General features: G+C 41.7%; 1 protein-coding gene across 26 annotated transcripts in view; it reads right to left on the bottom strand.

Annotated features, from left to right (window-relative positions):
- Positions 1-26,247, bottom strand: part of TCF4 (transcription factor 4) — a 360,507-nt gene that overhangs the window by 7,959 nt on the left and 326,301 nt on the right. For 21 of the 26 annotated variants that reach the window (XM_077892071.1, XM_077892125.1, XM_077892061.1 and 18 more), the window contains 3 exons: positions 23,762-23,965; positions 2,923-3,058; positions 1,178-1,340 (listed from right to left, as the gene is read on the bottom strand). In XM_077892071.1, coding sequence (XP_077748197.1) covers positions 1,178-1,340; positions 2,923-3,058; positions 23,762-23,965 — 503 coding nt within the window. The remainder of the gene's footprint in view (positions 1-1,177; positions 1,341-2,922; positions 3,059-23,761; positions 23,966-26,247) is intronic. The other 5 variants (XM_077892087.1, XM_077892107.1, XM_077892096.1 and 2 more) reach the window with 1 other exon arrangement.

The following is a 26,247-nucleotide window of genomic DNA, read 5'->3' as shown; positions in this document are numbered from 1 at the left end:
CTATTCACTTATAAATAATAAATAGATTGGTCACGCAAAGAAAACTGCCTGGCACTGCCTTACAGCACAGGCGTAGAGGTATAAGTAAATGTCATGAGAGTGACCTTCTAAAATAAGAAGGTTCTTAATAGCAAGTTAAAACGTTGTACTGAAACCTCTAGGAATCTATGGATACACGTCAGTCACGGCCACTAGTTAAATTACCAAGAACGGAGAGCGGACTGACAGAGAAGATGGTAGGGATGTGAAAGCCTCTCCTTAAAATTTCACCAACGTGGCCAAGAGTCGGGAAGCTGCAGGGATGGTGGGAGGGAAGGGGTAAGAAGATTTCAGGATTTTTGGAACTCTGGGCAGGACATGTAATAAAATATATCCCTGTAATTCTAAAGGCAATATGAAAAAGTGGCACATTCTTAATTCCTAACGGACGTTAGACCTAACCCTGAGAACGACAGCTTTGAAAAGGGGGAGGTGTGCTCATAGTACAATTTATTTAGTTCATAAATAAAACAACCCACGGGAATTGAGGCAAAGAGTATGGGTGTCACAGTGTTCCCACACCACCTGATCCTCAGGTTAGGGTTAATATTCCAGGAGAGAGATTCTAATGTAAAGATATCGGATATTTAAGAAAACCAACCAGAAGCTATTTTCCTGCAGTTGTATTTTCTGTAGAAGGGAGGATCTGGGAGAAAAAAGTAAGCAATTCAGGCACTGTTGTTATTATATAGATCAGCACGTTTAAGATAAAGCTGGGAAATCTTATCACGTTCGAGAGAAGAAAAAAGTCATCGTTGCATATACCTCAATTGAGTTTTTAGCATGGCTAAGATCTCTTTTTAGAAATGTTTTGGAGAGATCATTTCTGACCAAATTCGCAGAATGAGCATAGTTTAAAACAATCCACCATTTGCACTCGAATCGGTCACAAATTGTTCACTCTGCGTGCAATGAGCACGAGGTCCAAATTCATAAGTGCAAAGACATTTTAGGCTTCACTAGAGGACCGGTACCTTAAATGATACTTCTGTACCTCTAGAGCAAGCCTTTAATTTTTTTCTTTTCAGCTTGTAGGTTTACCTGCCAGGAAAAAACTGAATAGTTTCTTCCTGTTCTGTTCACTTCATCAAAGTCCAATAAAGGAATTAAATGAAGCGACAGTATCATATACTGTTACCTAGATCTTGACCTAGTAATCGATTTGATATCCTTCTTGTCGTCATCTAACTTCTTGTCCTCGGAAGATTTCGTGTCTTGCAGGTTCTCATCGCCTTCGTCGTCGGATTTGATCTCAGAGCTGCCGGAGGAGACGCTCTGGCCCTGCAATCCCGGTGGCATGCCTACAGGAAAAAAAGAGACCAGGTGACGCTTCCACTGAAGACCCGAGGCCCAGACGCACACGCTGCAGACTGTGGGGCTGCCAGCTAGCCAATTCACGCTGCTGAACTGTGATCCTTCTGCGGTGGTATTTTTTTTTTTTTTTCATGCTATCTGGTGAAGTTTCAAAAATGCACCTGTGGAAGCAAGTTTCCCCCGCATTGGCTCCGAGGTTAAATTCTATTTTGCAATCTTTTGGAGTAGATGGTAATTTCACTGTCTACAAAACATCAACTTAATTGCAATGAAAATCATAATCATGAAAATCACACACCTCAATGTTCTGATTAAGAACCCAAGTAAATATCAGCTATTATATTGAGTTTCTTCCATATGCAATGATTTAATAGAAAAATGTCCTTAAAATATAATTCCCAGGGAGTACGCTAAATATGTACAGTCAAGACTTCAATAGATACCCTAATGATATTCTGAAATTAGGCTTCTCTTATCGTCAAGGAGTAATCAGCATTTAGAAGTGGTACATATGGAAAGCAGTTAGCGGCTCACCGAAGACATTTCTAGCTTTATCACTGCTCAACTTTCAAGATCACATTACAGCTTTCAGGATCACAGTGCATTTTAAGCCTCGACCTGCCTGTAATCTACTTATTTCTTAAGGTACAAGCAGGTCTGTTGGGTACGGTCCTCTATTTGCAATCTGTGTAGTCACTCAAAATTTGGTCTGTGGTCCACGAGCATCCTTCATCACTGGAGCCCATGAGATGCAGAATCCCAGACCTACTGAGTCAGAAACTGCATTTTAACAAGATCCTCAGGTCCCGCCTCTGCACACCGAAGTTTAAGAAGCCTTGGCCTATCTCTCCACATACGTGATCACCACGCAGATCTGTATGATGTTTAGCAGCAGGTGAAAAAAGAAAAAAGCATCTGCACATCCCTGTGGGAGCGTTCTCATCTTTATTCTACACATGGTCGGGGGGTGGGGGGGAATGAGAGGATGTCATCTGAGTGTCTGCTAGTCCCTGGGCAGGCCTGTCGCCCAGGGAGCAAGCGACCCGGCCCCGGCCCCGGCCCCGGCCCCCGCGGCGGGCCTCCCCGGGCTCGCCAAGTGCTGCCCGGGGTCCGGGGTTTGAGGCAATCGTTGTGGGGCGGGATGAAAAGAGCGGATGTCATTCCACCAAGTTCCAGTTTTGCAACGTACCTACATTTCCTTCGATCTTAAACGACAGAGACAATTTCCTTCCTTCCTCTTCATTCGGAAATATCATTTTCAGGCTCCAACTAACCACATTAGAGGACCCGAATGAGGAAAATGTGGAAATAGCTAAAATAAAATTTCCTCTCATCAGGCTGTTGCTGTGTCCTTCCCCGCGGAGACAGGACCGGGGTTTCAGAGGATGTGTGAGGAGAACAGCTCCCGAAGAAACACAATTAGCGCGCTCCGTCCCAGAACCATGTTCCCATTTGCTTGCCCTCCTGGTGCAGAGTCTGGCTCCTGGTGCTGCGCCAGCGCTTCCGCAGGGATGGGCGCCCAGGGAGCCCGGGCTCGGCGCCGGCCCTGCCCGCATCCGGCCCACCTACCTCTGTAAGGGTCCTGGGGTGGGTTCAGGTCAGGGGACGTCGCAGACTGCACGGGAAGCTGTGGCACCGGGACCTGGTTGGGCACGAGGGAGTGGCTGCCTCGCAGGGCCACGCCGTCTTCGCGATGGGCCCCGACCTGGAGGGGGGAGAGGAGCCACGCAGGTTAGTGGGGCCCCGAGGTGGGCGCAGCAAAGGGCCCACAGGAGGAGGCCGGGCCTCTGCAGAGCGAGACTCCCAAATGCCTTTCGCTAGAGGGCGCGCAAGGACCACGCGTGCACCTGCAGGCCCTGCCGCCGAGCACCAACCGCAGCCGCCGCCGAGCACCAACCGCTCTGTCCGCCCCTGACAATCGCCCCCCGCTCCCCGCTCCCCGCTCGGGCAGGTAAACGTCAAGTCGGCTCCCAGGGTGCGGCAGTGGGGCGCGCCGATTCCTGCCCATCTGTCTTCTATCATGTCCGCCAACAGATCTGACAATTATCTTAATGCCCATATGCTTAATTGTGGGCTTCTCAATTCCCCCATTGCTATCGGAAATCCTACAGGAATTTCAATTTGGCATTCGACTTTCATTTCAGGGGATAAGATTCTCAGGCCTGCCATTTTTTTTTTTTTTCCATAATGCCAGCTAAGCCTCTGACAGCGGAAGCTGCAGCAGTGTGGGACACAGCCCCTGCTTGGTACAAATATAATAAAATGTCACCTGGCTTTCCAAAACTGGCAGCCCATTCCAAATTAATGTTTACTGCATTTCATCAGCTGCTGAGCTCCAAATCCAAAGGGGGACCGTTTCTGCCAATGCCACCACACCGGAAAATGTACCAATAAAGGTTTTATTAAACACACCAGTAATGCCATCATTGCTGCGCAAAGGTGTTTGGACAGTTTTCCTTTTTTTTTTTTTCCCCCTCCACTATTCTGATCCTAGGAAGACACCATACTGTAAACATTCTTTAGGTTTCCACGAATAAAATTACAGAATAGAGCACTAGGACTTGGTCCGGAAGACACACTGCTGAGCTTTTTATTAACTACTACTACCCACTCTGGGGGCCAGAGATGGTGCACGAGTGACAGTGAGGCAGCAGTTGCTGACTTTATAGCTTACGCCTTAAAGCAAAGCCATTAAGCATTTGCAAACCCAGAGAAACATGAGTGGCTTACATTTTCATCTGCATCTCCAAGTAGTTATTCTCTTAGCCCACTGTTAGGTGGACATTTTTGCAGGACAGTGGGTCTGACACTACATGTATCTACCCACGAATTTACACTGCTACGAATCAAAAAGTTTTTTTTTTTTCAAATCCCAAAACCAAAAACCCCACAAAGCAGAAAATCTTCCCTCTTTTCTGCTGCCCAATGTTTTAAAAGAATATTTCCAAAGAATGCAACAACAAGAATCTGAACCGACAACAATAAAATTCACAGAACCGAACGAAACACATGCTCTCCAAAGGCAACCTAGTATGAAGTATCACCATTACATAATCCAAAACAGTACAGAAGGAAATAACTCAGGGCAAAAGGGAGGGATCACGTAAATCATACTAATTGCTCAGCTTCAAAATATAGCAAGAATATAAAGGACTTCAAGACTCCTGAGCATCAGGAAATATAAATGAATGCTGTAGCTAAGGGTCCAGGGCTAGACGTCTGCCACCTGTGTGCCTGTGTCCCTTCCCAGAACATTCTGAATGGTGGCTATTTAGCGTCGATGTGGGTGCTTCAAATGTAAGGAGACCTTGATTACCTCCTAAAGCAGCCTGTTCCATTTTAATCACAAGTTGGCCTCCTTATATATTCCACCCACTGATTCTAGTTTCAACTTCTGGAGTTTCATGGAATAAGTGCTTCAAGCTCCCTTCATATATTTAACACCACCGCCAGGCCACTGCTGCCTCCTCTGATAACCCAAGCCCCACCACTTACAGGCGGGGCAGCGGCAGGCCCACCCGGTGACCCCACCATTTCTCACTCACTCTTGGTCTGTTTTTATATTCGTTCCAAATACAAGAGTGATAGATAGCTATTTTCTAATCAGGTGTCAGTTTGCCATTTTTATATTTGTCCATTTAAAAGACTGATTCGATTGATGATTATCCTTTCAATCTAAGATGTCAACTTGTAAGCATGAATTTCACAAGGCTTGATCACATGGTAGCTCTTTAAGTTTATCAATCAGTGTTAACCCAAATTATCCTAGTGCTGATTCCTATTTATTGGTATCCCAATGGGCTTAATCTCTTAAATTTCCGGTTCTAAATTGTAATCACTGAAAGTAGCCACAGGTTTGAGTATAGTAATGATGTAAATCCCTTTTATATTAAAAGGCTCCTTTTTTAAAATATTAAAATATTTAAGCCTTCTCTGTAAGCATGTATGATGTAATTTAAGGTTAATATTTTGCTTTTCACTTGAAATATATTCAGATATTGATCCTGCACTTCTTTTTTTCCTTCTAGATCACATTCAGATTAGTTTTTATGGGAGGAAAGAAGAGCCCATAACCAATTATCTTTATATTTTCTTTGCCTTGACTATTATGAAAGATTGAGTAAAAAGAATACAATAATGAGAATCAATATCTAGATTTTACCTGTAACTGTTAGCTGTGTAACCAAGGACAAGCTATTCAAATTCCAAATGGGAAAATAACACTAAGTTATAGAGAATGAGTCCCATGTTTATTGCAAAGAGTGATAATATGCAAAGCAACCGTTATATAATAAGTACATAATAATTATAGATACTGTCACGTGAAAATACTTGCATACTACATTAAAAATGAGAGTCGATGTGGTTCAAACACCTTCAGAACACAAGGTACCTTCCTTCATGGTCATCTTTGCACTCTTTGTCTCTATTTTGTTCACATGCATTTGATTTTAAATCCTCCTTCTACACAATGAGAGTAAAATCTGTTTAAGAATTGTAAATGTTTGTTCCAACTGTATTTGTTTGGATTTTAGCCATACATGTTACCTAACTTTATCTATTTTCTATAGATCATCTTAGGTCATCTCAAATTTTATTTTATTTTATTTTATTTTATTTATTTATTTATTTATTTTTTTTGGTCATCTCAAATTTTATACCAATCATTTTCCATAGAGGAGGTTGGGAACAAACTTACTCTTGATTTTTTTTCTTGATTTTTTTTTTAATTTTTATTTTCTTTTTAGAGAAAGAGAGAGAGAGAGAGAATCGTAAGCAGGCTCCATACCCAGTGTGGAGTCTGATGCAGGCTCTATCTCAGGACCCTGAGATCACGACCCTGAGATCATGATCTGAGCCTAAACCAAGAGTCAGACACTTAATGGACTGAGCTACCCAGGCACCCCTATTCTTGATGTTTTAAGGCTTCCCTAGTAAACTATATACATTCCAGGTCAAATGAATAAATGATGAAGGGTCCAGAGCCATCTGGTAATGAGCCTGATTTTCCAGGATGAATTCCATTGCCTGGGGCTGTGGAACAGTATTCCAAAGAATTAACTTTGCTTTGTTTGTTTCCTTGGCCACAGGCAGCATGCCCTAACCCCATTCACTTCTCTTTCAGAAACATTATTTCTGGTCACAAAGAGAGAAGGAAAGACAGATAGTGAATGGCCAGCACAATCCATCACTGGAAGACCTCTGAAATAGGAGGAGCCACGTATATACACAAGGATTAGGGCTTGTTCACCTTCCAGATAATAAATATGTAATTAAATAACTAGAAAAAAAGCACAATGAGGAGGGCACATGATGGGATGAGCACTGGGTGTTAAACTGTATGTTGGCAAATTGTATTTAAATTTTTAAAAATATAAGAAAAAAAGAATAAAGCAGATTCCTTCAACCTACAAATCGAATCTAAGGATGGTACCTATTTTTAGAAAATCTATACTTCACTAAAGTCCTATTTTAATAACATTTTCATCTAGATAAGCAATAAAGTTAAAAGCCAGCCTAACTAAAAAAGCAGTTCATTTTATCAATACTAATTTTTTTTATGATCTTCAAGAATAGTCTCCTTAGTAACCTACAATGTGGTTTTAGATATATTTATTCTGAATGTAAAGGACAGACCTATATATTTCAAAATCATTCAAATGAGTATTAATTGATTGATCAGAGAGTACATTTATTAATCCAAGAAATATTTACTAGTATACTTTATGCTTGTCCCTCCAGGAGGTGCTAGAGACAGTGAAGAAGTCAGACGATCTTGTGGAGTTTATAGTGATCCTCTGTGGCATTTCTGTGCACTGATCAATTCAGTGTGGCAGTTTTAACAGTAAGTTTCTCAAGCAAAAAGGACATTTATCAGATTTCTGTAATTTGAGTTTCGAACCCAGAGATCTCTTAGGACCTAAGGCCACTCGTTGTCTCTCATGGGCCATTCCAGCCTCTCTTGTCCCTCTTCTGGTATCTCTTGTCTTTCTGGCTTCTGTCCCCTCAGGACTACAGGCTGGACTCTTCCTTCATGCTATCTCTCAGTACATTCTTTCAGGTTCTGTACCTGCTGCTAACTCCCTCTGGCTTAGTGTTTCTGAGTTCAGAAGGCCAAGATCATGAGTTTGAAGCAGACATGGGCCATCCTTTGAATGGGCCACTCTAGGGTCAGGTGTCCCCATTACTGGCCTACTAAGCTACAAAAGAAGAGAAGACAAGGCCACACAGTCCAAGCTTGGCTGCCCCTTCTGCCCATACATCCTGCTCCCCCATATCATGGTTCTTATGCACAAATATCTAAGTTACCCTGCATCTTGGTCAAGTTATATTCAAGCTCTGACAGCTATTTAAACTCTCTCGTGTTAATTTATCAGTGGGAAGAATTAAATACCGTTAGAAGTACATTACTTCTTCTGAATCACGTAAGCACCATATAGTTTTAAATAACCATACTTTCCAAGGAAATAATCGATATATTTATCGGGAACACTTTTTATTCACACTATAGAGACTTAAAGGTTCTGAGGGACTTGGAACCCAGGTCGGCTGAAGTCTCCATTTTACAGAGAAGAAAGCTAAGGAGCTAAGGTCGGAGATAGTTAAGTGACTTGGCAAACATCTAGTAAGAAGACCAAAATAGAATTTGGGCTCAGAAAACTTATAACAGCATCGAACAATCTGGTTTGAGGTGTGTGTATGGGAGCGGAGTTAAGAGACAAAAGGCGTTTACTTCCTGGAGCTTTTGTTTACAACAGTGTGCATACACATACGCCTGTGTCTGTGTGTGTGTGTGTGTGTGTGTGTGTGTGTGTATAGCTATAGATACGGAAACTATTTTATTTTTCTTTATCATAGGGGGAAAAAAATCCACCATAGTTCACCAACCATGGCCAAGGTCAAGATGTCTAACCAAATTATAAAATGTAATATTTGCCACAACTCCTCCAACATAAACAGATTTAAAAGACATGCAGTTTCGAATTAGGTGGCTGCTGGCAAGGCTGTTTTAATGTGAGGATGCGCGCAGCATCCTGGTAAATACCCTCATCCTGATCCTTGAGCTCCCAACAAACACCACAAACAAAAAAGACATTCAGTGTTTCTGCTCTCTTTGTTTCCAGGGAGTATTGTGAAAGTAATTATTCTGTTGTATTTAAGAGGCCTATTTCATGGATGGGAAAATGTATTAAATTTCATTTGGCAGTTATTCAATCCTTGTTAATGTTATCTCCAGAGATAACTGCTTCAAAGCCAGCTTTCAGACCTCGGTCCTTCTCTTCTACCATAATCCTCCTAAAAGAGTATAGGGCGGGAACTCTAGGAAACTGCTCATCAATTTCTAGACCAAGCGATAGCGATACAAGACCCGATAGGCTCTCAGGAACTTTTTGGTGTAGCAGAAGAAGAGGGTGTTATTCATGGCATCCGGCTGCAAATTTTTCTTTTGACATGGGTGTTTTTTAGAAAGAAGAAACAAAACAAGGAAATGGGACAAAGAAAAAAAGTCCTGGTAGCTTTTACTTTTCTCTCTTCTCTTTCTCTTCTTGTTTTTCCATGAGCCCAAAAGAAAACTTGAGGGGCTCTCGCTGTAATTAGACACCCATCGACGCAGAAGGCAGCTCTGCTGTCTGGCCGGGAAGCCCGCGCGGAGACCCAGCCCACCTGGCCCTACCTGGCGGAGGCCGAGCCCACCTGGCCCTACCTGGCAGCTGCCGGGCGCCCGATTTCGGTTTCAAGGAGCTCGCCGGCCTCCGTCACGTTAGGCGAAGGCAAGCTGATTTTCACAAACGGGCAAAACACCGCTTAGGCCCCACTGCATCCTGTAGGGAGGTGGGGCGCGGTCCTGCGGACCCTAATGGCTCCCAGATGGGGACCCCGACGTGCAGGGCAGGGCGCGGGGGCGCGTCCCACGAGGAGCGGCAGGGCCAGCGGCGCCCAGAGGCCGCGGAAAACAAGACCCACCTCGATAACCAAGTCCTTTGTGCGAGAAGGCTCTGCCAGCTGGGCCACTCTTCAACCACAAATATCACTTCCATATTTCTCAGTTTAAGAACTTATCAGACGACCCTTTTTTTTTTTTTTTCCCAAGATTCCTGTGATTAAACATTTAAAGGACTTTTCACTAAAGTCAGATCTGGATTCAATTCTTTTGTTTGGGTTTGGATTCCTGGGAGAGGTTTATTGGGGGAAGACTTCCTCCCTCTAGAGAGCACCTGTCTTCTCCCCCAGAAATCTCACAGCTTCGCTTATGCTTTGCCTGAAATTTAAGGTAATTCCTTACTGCTTATTCTCCCGGTGATAAAATCATTTTCAGGAGGATTTTAAACATCTTGTAAATGACCCCGACTTGGCAGCCCTGATGTGTCATGGGATCCGCTAGGCTGAAACTCCCATTGAATGTCCACCAAAATGGTTAAAATGAATGACCCTGTGATTTAATTCGAGAGATGCAAATGGCTGTTATCTGATTTCAGTTCATCTTTTTTTTTTCTTAACTCGTACGTTCCATCTATTAAAACTGTTTCATTTCTCTCCTCTGTGTCTCCACCCTCCGCCCCCAATTCTCTACATTAGTTTCCTATGGTGGAAACCATAACTGGACGCAGTGCACCAAGTAAGAACCTCAGCAGGTGGCTCACAGAGTCCATTTCATTCCTTCCTGCCCCAGGAAGCAGGTTAGTAAATAAGCTATAGGGAACTAAACCTAGTCTATGCCTGGTGGACCAAGTCTATCCATCACAGAGATTCGGGTGAAAGTTTGCAATCATCTGTACACAGCTTCTTTCGTTTGGACTGAAGGAAAAGACTTGATGTGTTCATAGAGTCCTGGATCCTGCAGTACAAACACACCTGTGAGGGTGCACAGCCACGGGCTGGCTTCCACTCAACGCGCTCTGTAGCCATCCCAGCAGGTCCGCCACTAGGGATTTAGCCTTACCTAACTGGCCTTTATTTTTTAAATGCCTTTCTTATCATCCAAGTAACACATGCCTATTGTAAAATAGTTGGAAAGGAAGTGGAAGTGTAACAAGCTTGCCTAAACTAATGAGACATTCCTTCCCCATCACTTCCTAAATTTTCCCCTTTTGAATGTTATATTCCCTGCCCGTCACCTGTTCCCTTGCATGTCAAGGTTCCAGCACAGCTTTTCATTGTTCTATGGATCAAGCCTAAGATCGATACCTTGTGCATCTGTGTCCTTCACCTGGACACCAGAAGATCATTCCAGTTCCCTCCTGTTACCAAGTTCCTTAATCTCTGACTTCAGTTCACTTCAACCCACTCAGGGTTTCCCAAGGGCTGCATTCACTCCCATATCAGCAAGGCTCTTGAGCCAAGCCCTCCCAGCTCTGCCTCCCAGAGCTGGTTTCCTCTGCACAACTCACCAACCACTTCTCTTTTATTAGTCCCAAAGATCCCCTTATTCGCACTCCTCATCGACCGTCCGGGTCTCCAGAAGTCTTACCACCTTGCCGGGCCTGAATAGGGTTCTCCCCCGACTGTTCATTATGGACACCCTCACCAGTACCCACTCAAGGGCCATGCAAATAGGGCAGGGCATACACTTCAATGCTTCTGTTTTGCTGCCTTTGATAAAGCCTATATTTGCCTTGAGATGTAAGCATCCCAAGGGCAAGGACTGGGTGCATAGGTCATTGTATAGGACTGTAATATCAGAACATGCAATTAGATGCTTCATGAACGGTGATGACGCAAGTGGCAAGTATGTGTGAGGCTATTTCCAGAATCTGAACCTTTTGATATTGTCAAGTACATATTTTGCGCGTTTCTCTCAAAAAAATAAACATTTTGTTTAACTCAACAAATGCCTCCGAGATGTCTGCTATGCAAAAGGCACTATTTAGGTGTTTGCAGGAGAAATAATAAAAGATACATCTATTACTTAATAATAATTAGAACCTAATGGTGGTGGAGGCATATATGACAAAATAAAGTGAATGTCATGAAGGAGTACAGGGTTATGCAGGGTTTTAAAGGATGGGCTTTGAAAGAAACCCTCGAACTGAGAAACCAGGGACTTCTTCAAGAAGGTGGCATTTTAGATAGGCTTTGAAAGATGTGTAGGTTTTTGATATAAATTATTTAGATTTTTAAAAAAACCCTGACATTTAGCATCAATGAGATAACATCTCAAGTCTAAATCAAAGTTTCTATTTTTACATCAAGAAGTGGCATTATTTTGATATTAAATCTATATGAAGCAGCAGCTAAGGACTGCATATTAACGTGTTTTCATGTTGTCAGACTACACAGTTTGGACAAAAAGCAGATTTTAGTAAAGCCCTTTATAAACCTCACAGGCTTTACTACAAAGTGAACAAAACAGGGCATTTTGGACACAAATGGTACCTCACTGTATGTATGTATTATTGGCCCAAACGACTCATTCTTATTTAACTGCAGTGAAGTCTTTCATCTCCCAACTATACAATAATGGTTTCCATATGACCAGTGGCTCTGCTATAAATAAGATCAAAAGCAAAAGAAAGGGTTTAATAAAAGAAAATGACATTAAGAGTAGCATTAAATCGGGGGGGGGGGGGAATGCCAATATTCAACTCTTTTGTTTGTTTGTTTTGAGACTGAAGCTCCACATGGTACTAAGTAGCTTCCCCATATATCATGAAAAGGCATTTGACAAGAAGGAGTAAAATGTACAAAATCCATTTGGGTATGCCTTAGAGTGGGAAGGATTAAGATGGGGGACAGTGGGGAATGTGGGGGCAGGGAGGAGCACCCCCCTCCGGAGGCAGGCTGGACAACAGGTAAGCAGCTTGTTTCCCATCGAAAGAGTTCAAGGGAACATGTCGATGGCAGATTCTCTGTCCTTTTCTGTTCTATTTAATGGAGATAGACTTTTGGTAATCCAGAGATTCTCAGAGAATCATAACATTGCTCAACTCTCGTACATGAGTTCTGAGAAAGGAAGTTTTTTTTGGCAATGCGCAGTGACTTGATATGAAGAGCCAACTTCCCAAACAAATTCTCTTCTAGTTCTCAAAAAAAAAAAAAAAATCACAATGTTAATCTCTATTCCCGACTGGATAAACAGCTGCTAATAACCTCCAGCTCCCAGGGGAGGAGGTTGTTTCCTTTCATCTTCAGACTGGTGGATATCTGACGTGCCCTGGACTTTAGTGATTCCACATGTTCCTCCCTTGGTCTTCTTCAAAACTGCCCTGGTACTGGTCTTGCCAACCCAGGTTTCTTTTCGCCCTTCGACTGCATCCGTAGACTTGGAGGACATCCTCGGTTATGGTAGTACACTCATTTGAAATTGTAGTTCTTTTTACTGCGGGTGTATTTAAAGAGGAAATTCAAGCACTTATAACATCTAAGGGAAGCTGAAGTCTTGGACCTTTGTATTTGAAGCCTTGCGAGGGAAATAACCATTTTGGTTTCCTTCAGGCTGAGCTAATTATTCACTCAAGGGCTGGCTACGTTCAAAGATACTCGGTTCCTAACAGCATCACTAATGCGATTACTTACCTCTCTGTGTTGGTGTACTACATGCAGGGGCCAACATCCCACTGTTCCTCTGCTAGGAAGTCCCCTGCAGAAGGTTACAGGGCCAGCCGGCCCCCAGAGTCATTGTCACTTGTTCTCAAGCACCTGCTTTACTGGTGACCTCAGTCCTACACCTCAAGATTCAGACATTTCGCAAAACAGCTTTTTAAACAAAAACCAGCTGTTTCCCATCTAGACTACAGGGGGAAGAATCTGGGCAGCTCACAGAAACATTACCCAGAGACTACCATTCCCCAATAACTTTCACACACTTTCAGCTCCAAACGAGACCCGTCCGTGTGCAGAAGCCAGGGAGAAGGCAAACGTGAAATTAAAACGTGGAAACTCAATACCCTGGGTCTTGACGGTGTGTCCAATTAATGGCTTCAAAATGAACGTGGTTATTGTATCAGGACAGTGCTTCCCCAAAGATGTCATTTAACTAATATTGGACAGATCTTTTGCTTAAACTCAACTTTATAGTTTAAGATGATTTATGGATGGAGAGGAAGCTATAATTATGCACAACTGTGAATGTCAGCCAATTAGGTAGAGTTCTCGTGTTTCAGAAATGCGATGTTCAAGCTTTTTTTAATTTTTTGATTTTTTTTTTTAGGTTTGCACTCTTAAAGCTGCTTTGCCTAAACCCTCTTCTTATTTTGAACCCATTTTACACTTCTATTTTCTAAGCAATTAAGATACTTTTGATTCGAAAAATTTACAGCCACAATAAAAGTTAAAATAACACCACGACCACAGATTTTTAAAAAAATATATAAAATGGCCAAGGCCTAGTCTTGGCTTTTAAACAGTGCCAAGTTGCTCCAGAATTTTCTGTTTTGGTATGAATGACATAACTGAATTACTTCATGAGCTGCTACTTTAATTCCTAAGGGTGGAAAATTCCATGAGTTAATTTAATTTGGATGTAAAAAAATATACATGAAAACTCGCTCTTCCTGTGGACTCTCATGTGAAATATTTGAGCCAATTGTTGGAGCTGCCGTGCTTCCAGGAGGGGCTTTCCACCCAACGCCGCCTGGCTGGTGCTGCAGGGCCTGGTATCATCAGAAAATTCGGGCACATAAGATCCTTTATTTGCTGCATATGTTTTTAATCACTTTATTTGATAGTTCTGTGCAATGCTGCTTCTAGCCTGTCTCTAACTGCTGAAATCCTACACGGATGCTAACATGGGCTCAATGACACCTTTTCCAGGAAGCTTTTCCTAAGGTGTTTCCTAAGGCTGGACAACATTCCTCCTTCTCTGAACTGTTTCTTAAGCCACTTCATAATTCCACCTTGTATTACAGTTGGGCACAGACTCCTGTTATCACCCTCCCGGAGTCAAAGGCCTATAGGGTCAGAGAGTCTCGTGCACATTTTGTAACCTTCAAAGGATCTCAAGCACAGAAGACAGAGGATGAAGGAATGAACATCTGTGTAGTTTCTGATACATACAATTATTATCTTTCCCCCAGAAAATCTGCTTTCTTGAGAAAACAAGGGTAGTAATACCACCTTTTTAAAATGCAAGGGCTGTGTCTTTTCTAAACCATGCATGGTTTAGCATTATGTCCTTGTCCCCAGTAAAGGTTCAATAAAAAATATGACAATGACTATGCTATTAAAAGCATTTACCTAAAAAAATAAAAAGTTAAAAAAAAAGCATTTACTACCTTCCTTTTCCTCTATTATTTTAGAAGAAAGCAAAGTAAAAATATGATGGAGCTGAAGAGTCTCTTTTAAACATGTTTTTATATTTTAAAAGTGGGGAAAACAACCAGTTTTTTAAATTTATTTAAAGTTCATGACACTAGGGTGTGAAACACATACTTTAGGGGAAAAAATTAGGGAACTAGGCTTGCTTTGTCCTAAAGCGGAAAAAGGGAGTCTTTGGGGTTTGATGGTCCAACGCAGACCGACCATTTTGTTTCCAGGTCAGAGGGCCTGTTTTGAGTAAAAGAGGTATTGGGGAGGAGGGCGGGGGGAAAAAGGGGATATACCCAGTTTGGACCCGCTGCTGTGGGATCTGGGCACGCATCATGTCCTAACCACTACTCTCAGGGGTTGTTCATGGAGCGTAAGTGGTTGTATTTAAAACCTTTGGCTTTTGAATAAGTTAAGGCAGAAATACCGAGTGTCAAATGGTGAGCTCTACCTTTCTGAAGGTGCTGTACCTAAACCCATGGTTAAAAGAATTTAAGTCAGACAGAAAAAGACAAATACTGTATGTCCTCATGTTATGTGTAGAATCTTAAAAAAAAAAAAAAAAGGAACTCAAATAAATAAGAGAATAGTAGAATGGTGGTACCTGGGTGATATGGGGAGATGGTGACCAAAGGGTAACTCTTGTAGCTGTAACATGAGTAGATCCTGGGATCGAATGTACAACATGGGGACAGTAATAAACAATACTTCATTATAGATTTGGAAGTTGTTAAGAGTAGATCTTTAAAAAAAGTTATCACCAGGCGCACAGAAAAAGGTAATTATGTGAGAGGATGGAGGTGTCCACTAATCATACTGTGGTCATCATTTTGCAATATATAAATGCATTAAATCATCAAGTTCTATACCTTAAGCTTATATAGGTTTGATGCCAAGAATATCTCCAAAGGCTAGGAAAAGTTTTAGAAAATAAAAGGAATTTCTTCAAGTTCTTTTTCTTCTTTTTTTTTCCCTTAAGTTTTCTTAAAATAAGGTACAAAATTGATATAGATTAAAAAAAAAAAAAACCTTTCAGTTGAGACTGATCATTGTGGACATTAGGGTAGATGGTGAAACTCTATAGATAGGCAAATAGCCTAATCAAAGAGAGAAGCCTATATGGGTTTCTATATAGTAGATATGGAAAGATGATGGAGATGACTAAGATCTTGAGTGAAATCTATAATAGGCTATTTAAAAGATAGTTTCGAAGTGCTGTGAGAGGGAGGCAATGACTTCTCAAACCCACTTTGGTCCAAGAAGAACAAGTTTTTGTGGACAAACCTCACTTCCTCATTCGTGGGAATGCCACATGTCAGGTGTCTTGTGATAATGCTAAGGTCAAAATGAGAGAAGGTGGAGAGCAGGAGAGCAAAATTAGTTGAACATTACTGGTTGAAATATTAAACCCAAAGGCAAGGGACAATGTAAGTGTCAAGAGAATGTCTGTAGCAGGAACCTCAGGCCTTCGGCTCCACACCCTCCCCTAGTTAACATTTTTGTTCGTGGCTTTGCTAAGGGCAATAATAGCACCCATCAAATTTACCCACGACAGAGCTGCAGCGTATGTCACCGAATGAGGACCTACAGAAGACCTTCGACTGCAGTCTGAAATTCAAAGGCAACGAGAAACAGCAAAACAACAAAACCCCACAAAGGCATAACATGAAGTTTTGTGACGGTACAACACAAAGTACACAAGGGTAGTTGAGATATGTATGACTTATGGATTTCAGCTGATTATAAGTTCAATATTTGCTAGCAGGATGATGAAGTCATCTTCAAAAAGGCCTTTAAATGAAGATACAAATCATTGAATGAGTTTGGTAGTAGATCCACCCTAGTCCACCCTGATGATTCCTTGAGCACTATGTTCAGTTTGAGATTCGACATGCTCAAAGGTCCTTGAAAAAGAAAGCATTCCTTTTAAACTAGGGGGAACACGCTGGAAAGTCATAAAATCAAAACTTTCATGGTGGTGGGTAAATATTTGAAGATATAAATATCCGGCCCAGAGGGGGGTGAAAAAAAACAACTGAATAGACTGTTTTCAAAGAACTGTTAGGTTCCTAAAGTATTTGTTGGGTTGACTTAGGGGTAAACTTCAGTGACCAGAAAAATGAGGACTGCACAAAGAAGTAAATTTGGGCCGGACATAAAGAAGAGTTTTCCAACATTTGATAGAAATGCGCTTTAGGGTCATTTAGAGCTATTTATCCTTGGAGGAAGGGGGCTGATAGAGGCTTGTTGACTGCGTTGCAGGGGATTTTAGGGGGGTTTGGATAGATAGGATAGCTAAGATCCCAGAGATTCTACGGTAGTAATTGCTTAGAAATGCAGCATCTGCTCAGATTATCTACAAAACTTTATGGAGTCAAAATCTGTGAAAAGGTAAGAGGAGCAAGATTGAAGACGACAAAGTCTCTATGGGTCAGACCTTCCCTGGAATTTTCTGACTTCTGCCACTCTCATGACTATATATACCAGTTAATGCCACCCAAGATAACACGTCCCTGCCCATGACCCTCTCCTGTTGCATGAAGCCAAGGGGCAACTGTGGAAGTCCCTTGGGTTTCTATCACGGTGAGTGTTGAGTACGCACAAAATTGTTGAATCACTATGTTATATGTTTAAAACTAAGATAACACTGTATGTTAATTAGACTTCAATAAAAAACAAAAATAGTTTTTTCTTGGGTTTCATTAGTTTCAGTCAGTAATGAAAAGGTTTGTAGTATCAGCCACAGTTTTGAAATTGCTATGGTACTGGGTTAGAGAGGAAGTTCACTGCGGCGGTGTGGTATTCAGTACAAAGAGGACTGCTCTCCTTTGCTGGCTTGTCTGGTTTCTATCCTAGTTTGGCCATTAACTAGTGGGCGTCCATGCTTGGGTCGCTTCCCCTTTCTGGGCCTTGGTCTTCGCCAGTAAAATAAGGGGCACAGGCAAAATGACTTCTGGGGTGCTTTTAGAACCTAAAATTCAACAGTCCTAACTCTTAAAAACTATGAAAGCAAAACTAAGCTGTTTTCTTATGAGGCCCTGTGTGGTAAAAGTTCTTGTATGTTCAAACGTTAGGTAAAGAGAAAAGGTGCTTTATCATGTACTGAATTTTTTTCTGATAAATTCTTTTTAACCCCAATTAAAAATGTTATGAACAGAGGGCAACTGGGCTAGCATTGGCTTACATCTAAAAGCCAATCCTTTCTCCTCTCCTCTCTTTTCTTTTCTTTTCTTTTCTTTTCTTTTCTTTTCTTTTCTTTTCTTTTTTTCTCTTCTCTTCTCCTTCCTTCCTTTTTCTTTCTCTCTTTCCCTTTCTTTCTTTCTCTTTCTTTCTTTCTTTCTTTCTTTCTTTCTTTCTTTCTTTCTTTCTTTCTTTCTTTCTTTCTTTTTCTTTTCTTTTCTTTTCTCTTCCTTCCTTCCTTCCTTCCTTCCTTCCTTCCTTCCTTCCTTCCCTCCCTCCCTCCTTCCTTCCTTCCTTCCTTCCCTTCTTCCTTCCTTCCTTCCTCCCTATTTCAAGTTGAAATGCACGGTTTCTGAAATGTGTGCTGCATCCCCCCCCCGGGTGGGTTCTAGGAAGGGGTCTCAGGGATGCTGTGGAGGATGCATGTGGATGGGGAGTTCTACAGGGCTCCTCCAGGAAGTGAGCTAGAGCAACCAGATCCTCAGGAGATCACTACTCTTCTGCCAAGTGACAATGGCACTCTTCCCTCCCAGGTAGCAGAGCTAAGTCCCTGCTCTCTGGTGGGGCTTGCTATATTGCTATAACAATGTGTTTTCAAATATGTGTCCTTTTCTACTAAACTGCGAACCCTTTAAGAGCAGAGAACATGTGTTAGCACAGAGCCTGGCATTTGGTAATCACTTGATCAATGTTTTTGGAAATGAATAAATGGACTTTAAGCAAAAAAGTTCTGAGAACCACACGGATACTATATATTAACAATAAAGGAGATTTTTAGCTAAATGATCGCTTCACTGCTGCTGACTCCACTGACAAGTAATCAGAAACACAGAATCACATGAAGATATTTTTGATGTGGGTTTGGTTCTTACTCAGTTAAAAGAGGAGATTAGGTCATCTGAAAGGCTTGCTTTCAGGTCTCATCTGTGGATCTGAATACTGAGTGAATACTGGAGAGAATTATTTTTGAAACACTCACTTCAATAATTTATAGAACCTAATGATTTAATATCAGGATTAAGCATGGAGATATCTGAGGCACGGGGGGGGATGGGGCGTGGTTATATCTGGGTAATTAGTTTAGTGATAAACCCACCTGTTTCCTTATTCTCCCACATTCAGAGATTTCTGCTTTGACTCTGTCGGAAACGTGGGTGGTTTTGGTAAGAAAAATAATTTAAAATTTACTACTTCATGACCCCAGTAAGGAGAGTGTACACCTCTCGCCACTTAGCACAGACATGCTGACTTTTTTTTTTTTAATTTTATTTTATTTTATTTTATTTTATTTTTTTATGATAGTCACAGAGAGAGAGAGAGGCAGAGACACAGGCAGAGGGAGAAGCAGGCTCCATGCACCGGGAGCCTGATGTGGGATTCGATCCCGGGTCTCCAGGATCGTGCCCTGGGCCAAAGGCAGGCGCTAAACCGCTGCGCCACCCAGGGATCCCCAGACATGCTGACTTAAGAATAAGTGTGTAGACAATGTGGGTTTTAATCTAGCATACCACCACACTGGGGGGGGGGGGTGTGTGGAATTCTTTACCTCTGCATTTGGGTAGAGAGCTGTCCTGGGCACTTGACCCCAAGATAGCTGAGGACTCTTTCATCAAGGAGCATTTATCAAGATTTGAAAATCACGAGCTCTTACCTCCCTAAGATTAGTTCTGAAAAGGTGCACCTAAAGCTAATCTCTGGGGAGTGCTAGTGGTAGTAAACAAAGAGGATGGAACACGAAAGCATTGTACCTGAGTTGAAAGCTGGCCTCATGACTTGCGCCTCCTCAAACCTAGTTAGGCCTATTTGACCAACACCTAAAATGGACATCACCATCATCCTCAGAGGGCTCCTGTGAAGACCTCCTGAGATAATGTTCACGGAGCACCTAGCAGAGGGACTGGCAACTTGTCCGGCAGTCAGAAAATAGTAGTTTCCTTTCTCCCATTCTGACTGACGATTTATTCACTGGTGTGTATGTGTGTGTGTGGGGGGGTACTCAAGGAAGTTACAATATAGGGGGTAAGGCAAAAGTCATGCCTACAAAAGGTATATAGTTTTGCAAGACTGGGTAGATATTTTTATGTAGCCAACACTATGATTCACGGAGCTCTGGAAAGTAGAAAAGAAAACAGGCTATCACAGGTGGAGGCAGCAAGGGAAGGCTTCCTGGAAGAGGAAGGATTCGAGCCAGAGCTTTGAGGGTGGTGGGAATGAGATGGGTGGAGAGAAGTGCGCAGGGCAGGCCAAGCCCAACAGACACGAAAGAACTACTTAACGAGGACGTCCAGGGCAAGTGCTGTAATATGCACAGACTGGTCTGAATGGAAGAAATTCTGCATGTTGGACCAGCTAAGCATAAGGCTTTTGGTAAATGGTAAAGGGGCTTAATCAACTGGATTAAGAAACTGGTCTTTATTTTGTAGATAATGGAAAGCCAGCGAAGGTTTCTGGGCAGGAAAAAGCATGGCCACATATCGTCTAGAAAGCCTGCAAGTCTACGACATTCACGCTAGCATTATGAGCCATGCTGCTGGGAAAGAAATCCCTTTCATTACACTAATACTTAGTAAATCACTGAAGACCTACTTCAGAACTCCAAGGAAAACATTTTATGAATCAAAAGCTAAGTACAATATGTTAGCAATTAAATGAGATAACATAACAGCCGAGGCAGAACCAGTTCTCCCCACCACGATTTCAAGCTGCTGCAGAAAAGAAATGCTTCTATCATCTTCCAAGTTATCAAGCCATTTTGTTTTGATTTTCGGAAGGCGGGGAGGAAGCGAGAAGAGGATGGAGGTCAAGAGGATTCAAAGCTGTCTATTCTTTAATCAGGAGGCATTATTAAGGGGACTCACAAAGGAGATTTGCTCAGAACAAGCCTAGCCCTGGGATGGGTCTTCAGTCGCTCTAAGTGGCTTCTGCTCCAGGACCAGGAACGAAGGTGTGTAGCTGGAAAGAAACACCCACCAGTGTTCTCTGTAGTGAGGTTTCCGGTCCTTACCTCCCACTGCTACTTTATTTACTGCAGCTGGCCAAGGTTTTATAGCCTGTTTCATGTCTTAAAATTCAAATGTGGAAAACATTACCAGTATCCTCCTTGATACTTTTTTTGTTGTTGTTGTTCGGGGCAAGGGGGGGGGTGGTTTTTTTTTTTTCTCTTCCCCTTCGACTTCCTTTTTATTGTGGAATGTATCAAATGGTCAAAGGCTAACTTCAGACTGACTAAATTCAAAAACTATTTCCTTTGTTCTGATGTTTTTGTTTGAAAATTCATACCAGTTTGCGCAAGGAAAAGAAATGACAATCCGATCTCTTTCACACACGTTGGGGAGTTTCAGGCTGGGGAGCTCAGACCCTTGTGGACCTGCTGGGTCTTTGTGAGAAGAAAGGAGAAGGACGGCAGGGCCTCCGCTGGTTGAAAGGGCAGCAGGCTGTGGCCACGCTGCATCTCTGGAGCTACTCCTCACCTGGTTGGCTGTGCGGTCATCCCTGACTGGATTAGAAGTGCCTTCCTAGGAGTGAACGGGGAACTTTCCCTCCTCAGCAAAACTAGCAGCTTTATGGCTTCTGCAGAGCCTTTTCAAAACCAAATCAGAGATGTTTCTGGGCAATATTGGCAGAATATTTCCCTTCTCCTATTGCTCCACTGCATTATCTCCCCTTCCCCTCCAGCCAGGTCAGGCCAACTTGCCCTCTCCAGAGACGGTTCTAGTCCCTTCATCCTATCCCACCTTTGAATCAGACTCAAGGGGGAGGCAACCCAAAGGTCACACAGTCCCCCAAAGCATCTCTATGTATAGTTTGTTATTTTAAAGAACCACTTAACCTACATCTGGTATTTAAGAGCAAACGTTACATATTTATGGAAAAAACTGTCTCTGAAGCAATGTGCCCTGGGTGTACACTGCATCCGTTTAACATATGCAAAATGAACACAGCTACAGAAATTAAACTATTTTTCTCTTGATTGAGAGCAGATATAGAGAAATGGTTATAAGTCACAGATCTGGCTTTTAATAAAGCCAGATTTCTTAATTAAAAGCAGTATTGTTTAAACATTGTAGTTTAAAAAGAAAAGAGCTGTACAAACTAAAACCTCATATTATATGCATCCCAAGTGTATTTAACACATTACCTGAGGCCAAGCTAAATTAAAATCTAGATTTTCCTTTTGTAAACTCTTAGCAACTGCCATGAATAGACAAACAATTTTTACTCAATGATGAATTTTTAGGATAGAGGTCAAGGAAAAGCAAAAGAGAAAAAAAAGATTTAGCTTTGGCATTCAGAAATATCTTTCCACGTTTTAGAAGTGAGTTCATTGCTTCTATTTATAAACCAGTATTTTTGGTTTCAAATTGGTTGCAGGTTTCCATGATACACCGCTCAGGATGGTCCTCTCAATCATAGTCTTTTATTAAGAAAAACTGAAAGGAGGACAGAAGAATCCTACTGAGCAAGAACTTAACAAGCCTCAGAATAACCTGTGCTTATTTTGCACTCTCCTCTTGGAATCATCAGTAGACAAGAGATGCTACATTGGTAACAGAAGATGGACCTTCATCCAAGCAACTGTTTAAGAGCCTACCAGGTATAAAACAGGACACTACAGTGTTCATTGATCAGGAAGGAGTTTATAAGAAGTGGAATACACGGAATCATTAATTAGCAATAAATTCTCTGCCCAGTCAGTCACCTTACGGTCATCACTTAACATTTTGTTAAGAAGATTCTGGCGACTGCAGCAACTGGGTGGCTCAGTCAGTTAAGCCTCCAACTCTTGGGTTCAGCTCAGGTCGTGATCTCAGGTGTGAGTCTTGAGATCAAGCCCCACATTGACCTCCACGCTCAGCACAGGGTCTGCTGCGGTTTCTCTCTCCCTATCCCTCTGCCCCTCCCCACACACTAGTGCTCTCTCTCTCTCTCAAATAGATAAATAAATCTTAAAAAAAAAAAAAGAGGATTCTGAACTTTCATAATCATCCAAAAAAGGAGGATGCATTTCCCAATGGTTTCTAAAAGCAATGGGCAGAGCTGAAATTCCAGTTCTCATATGGACAAATCTGCTTAAATATTATTTAAACAAACACTTATTCATAAACAGGCAGTGATAAACTACTATATCCTTAAATCACAGAGTCCCACACCATATATTTAGACAGATAAACACAACACATAGTTCTACCTCCCACACTCAAAAGACATTGATTTGGATTCTTTGATAATAATAAAGAATTTCAAACTATTCGTATCTGAAATGCCAATACTGTAAAACATACAAAAGTTGAGCCCCCTAGATGACATCATTAAGATGAAGACTTTAAAACACCAGCAATGACCCAGGGATGTCCTCCAAGTTATACAGTCAAGTAATATGAAAACACATAGCCACCCAAAGACTTGTACGTGAATGTTCATAGGAGCATTATTCCTAATTGCCAAAGAGCAAAAATAACCCAAATATCCACCACCTGGTGCACGGATAAATATAACGGATCCCTACATGAGGGAATCTTTTTTGGCAATAAAAAGGAATGATGCTCTGATACAGGATGAGATATGTATAAACCCTGAAGCATCACACTGGCTGAAAGAAGCCAGTGAGTCGGAAAAGCCCATCACATACTGTACGATTTCAGTGTTAAGAAATATCGATAGGCAAATTATAGAGACAGAACACATTAGTCGTTGCCAACGTCCAGGGAGAGGGAAGATCGGAGAGTAACTACTGCTGGCATGGGGATTTCTTTTCTTTTTTGCAGGCGATAAAATGTTCTAAACTTAGACTGCGGTGATGGTTGCATAATCCCGTGAACATTCTCAAAAACATGGAGTTGTAAACTTTAAGTGGATGAACAGCAGGTAAGTGAATTATATCTCAATAAAGCTGTTTAAAAAAGAAAAAAAGCAGGAGCAGTAGTATTTATACTTGAAATTCTAATTCTATACGGTAACTAAAGAGTCTCCAAATTTCATCACTTACCATGAGTGAATGTCTGTTGGCTGAAAGAAGACCGGTTCCATACCCTGAGCCCAGACCACCCATCGCTCCATTATGAGAAGGTCCAATGATTCCATGCATGTCCCCATGACCACCCGGCATAGCTGTGGATGGGCCCACTGCATGATTCCGGAGAACGTGAATAGCATCATCCAGTCTTTCTAAGCGATCTTCAATTCGGCTTTGCTGTTGGTTAATAAACGATGTGAAATTTGATTTAGTTTGAAATGCATGCGTAGGTTATAGAAGTAAAATGTGAGTTGACACAAATCACACTTTGGGTTTCTGAATGTATGGTTCCAATAAAACTTATTTCCATGAGCCAATAATAAAAAATAAACAGTGACCTTCCCAGGAAACTCGTGAAAAATGTTAATGGTTTATCATAGTGCTATTTTTCATGAACAAAGTATATTTTGTAATTCTTCCAGGACATTATAATGTACATATGCCATAGTACATTGCTTGAAAGAGAATTTAGATTTAACTTTACAAAAATTTTTTTGTATCTATACAATTTGAGAGACATTCTAGCAGTCAATGGTTAAAGATTTCAACAGATTAACAATGGAAAGATGATGTATTTATAGTCAAATTATTTTCTTTGAGGCATATGTCCATCTCCTCTGCAGTGCTAATTATGAAGTCAAGGACAGGTAAATGCATACAGACTATAATTTCTTATTGCATACTATCTATTTTTACCAGTGTGTCTTGCTTTCTATCTGTTATTACCAGCACTTGTGTGTGTGTGTGTGTGTGTGTGTGTGTGTGTAAGAGGGGAGTGGGAACTCAAAATGGACACAGAAAAAACATTACAAAAACTTTGTCAACCCAAGTGGTATGAGATTTCAAGACTGAAGAATCACAAAGATGTGAATTAATTGTTCACCAGGGCCCTCTAGTTGATTCCAAAGCCCTTGCTCTGTATAAAATTCACTACCTTATGTAATTAAATTATACAATTCAAAACCACCTGAACTTTTTTTTTTTCATTCCTGCCAGTGGGATCCAGTTTTCTTCAACTAGAGAAGGCCTAGACCATAGTTTTTGGTGAAGAAAAAGCACACATAGGTGTGTATTCACTTTTTTCAGTATGACCCATGACAGCCAGTAAACATCTGCATACCCCTCTGCCGTGTGCATTTTAAAACATGCTATTTCACTGGCTCTTCATTCTCCATGTGTAAGGCAAGCAGGGAAGATATTATATATCCCTACCATATAGATGTGCAAATCAGGCTCAAAGAAAGTAAGTATTAGTTACTCAGTGTCACAGCGCCAGGAAATGGTACAGTTAGGGTTGAATCGAAGTCTCTGGACTTCAGATCTAGTGCCTCTCTGTACTAGATCATGCTACAACCTCCTTCGATTTCCAACGGGCTGTGCAAGCAGATGTATGAGCTCTACTGCATGAGAAAAAAACATTTCTAATTATTCTATACCGACAAAAGGAATGTGTGCCTAATACGGTCAAGTCTACGGTATAGAAAACGTTCTGATTTGGTGGGCTTTGTTGTTAGGGGGTCTCCCCTAAGCTCCTAGCTGTTACTGATGCAATCTTTGAAAAGGTGCGAAACTTCCTCGAGTCTATACATCATAATTTATAGAAATGGGAATAATACACACTTCCAAGTGTGAATGTGAGCACTGAAAAGAAGTAATGTGTGTGCCTATCACCCCTTCTGGCTCACAGCTTCCTGGTGGAGAGAGCAGTTTCTGTTTGTGAGTCCCCTTGTGAGCGCTGAGTATTCAGAGAACTGAAGCTCTAGTTCATAACTATGAACCGAGTCTGTACGGTTCTATAGTGGGACACGACCTAGTTTTGATACATGGGTTGCAGAGAATAATTGATGCAGGTAAACACTTAGGACAACTGTGGATTACATGGGTGTGGGCTGCGGATTACTTAGTTAACGTAGACAAGGCAGCTAGTATATACGTTGTCTTACCCTCTGGTTGCCTTTAATGGCTCAAATGCATAGCTGGATGATCCCACACTATGCCAAGGAAGACCACAACCAAGGGAGACACCTACTTTTGTACATCCATTTTTAGATTTTCCTTAATTTAAACAGTAAGCCACCAAAAGGGAAGAAAGGAAATTCTGAGCCGCTGACAAGTCATTCAGTTAGATAGATGGATGAGTCAAGGTCTCTTCCATGTTCTATCTCAAAATATGGATGAAAAGAGGGAAACCCACCCCTGAAGGACTTAAGAGTTCCTTGTTGCTACTTCTCCCCGTCTGATTCATACCCGGACCAAAGGCGGCTCAGAGTGGCGTGATTTCATGCACATTGCCAGCCACATCTACCATGAGTTGACAAAGCCTAGAGTGTCAGACACTGAATCATCACGAGAGCGTTTATAATATTAATTAAACCCATGGAAAATTTCAGCTACTGGCTCCTGGAAGAGCAGACATTTAGTGATGTTACTAGAGTTCTAGAAGAACCAGAGTGAATGGG

This window comes from Canis aureus, chromosome 1 (genome assembly GCF_053574225.1).
Source record: "Canis aureus isolate CA01 chromosome 1, VMU_Caureus_v.1.0, whole genome shotgun sequence".
Taxonomy (NCBI): domain Eukaryota; kingdom Metazoa; phylum Chordata; class Mammalia; order Carnivora; family Canidae; genus Canis; species Canis aureus.
The sequence above is the reverse complement of the archived record's forward strand: the minus strand, read 5'-3'. Positions and strand labels throughout refer to the sequence as shown.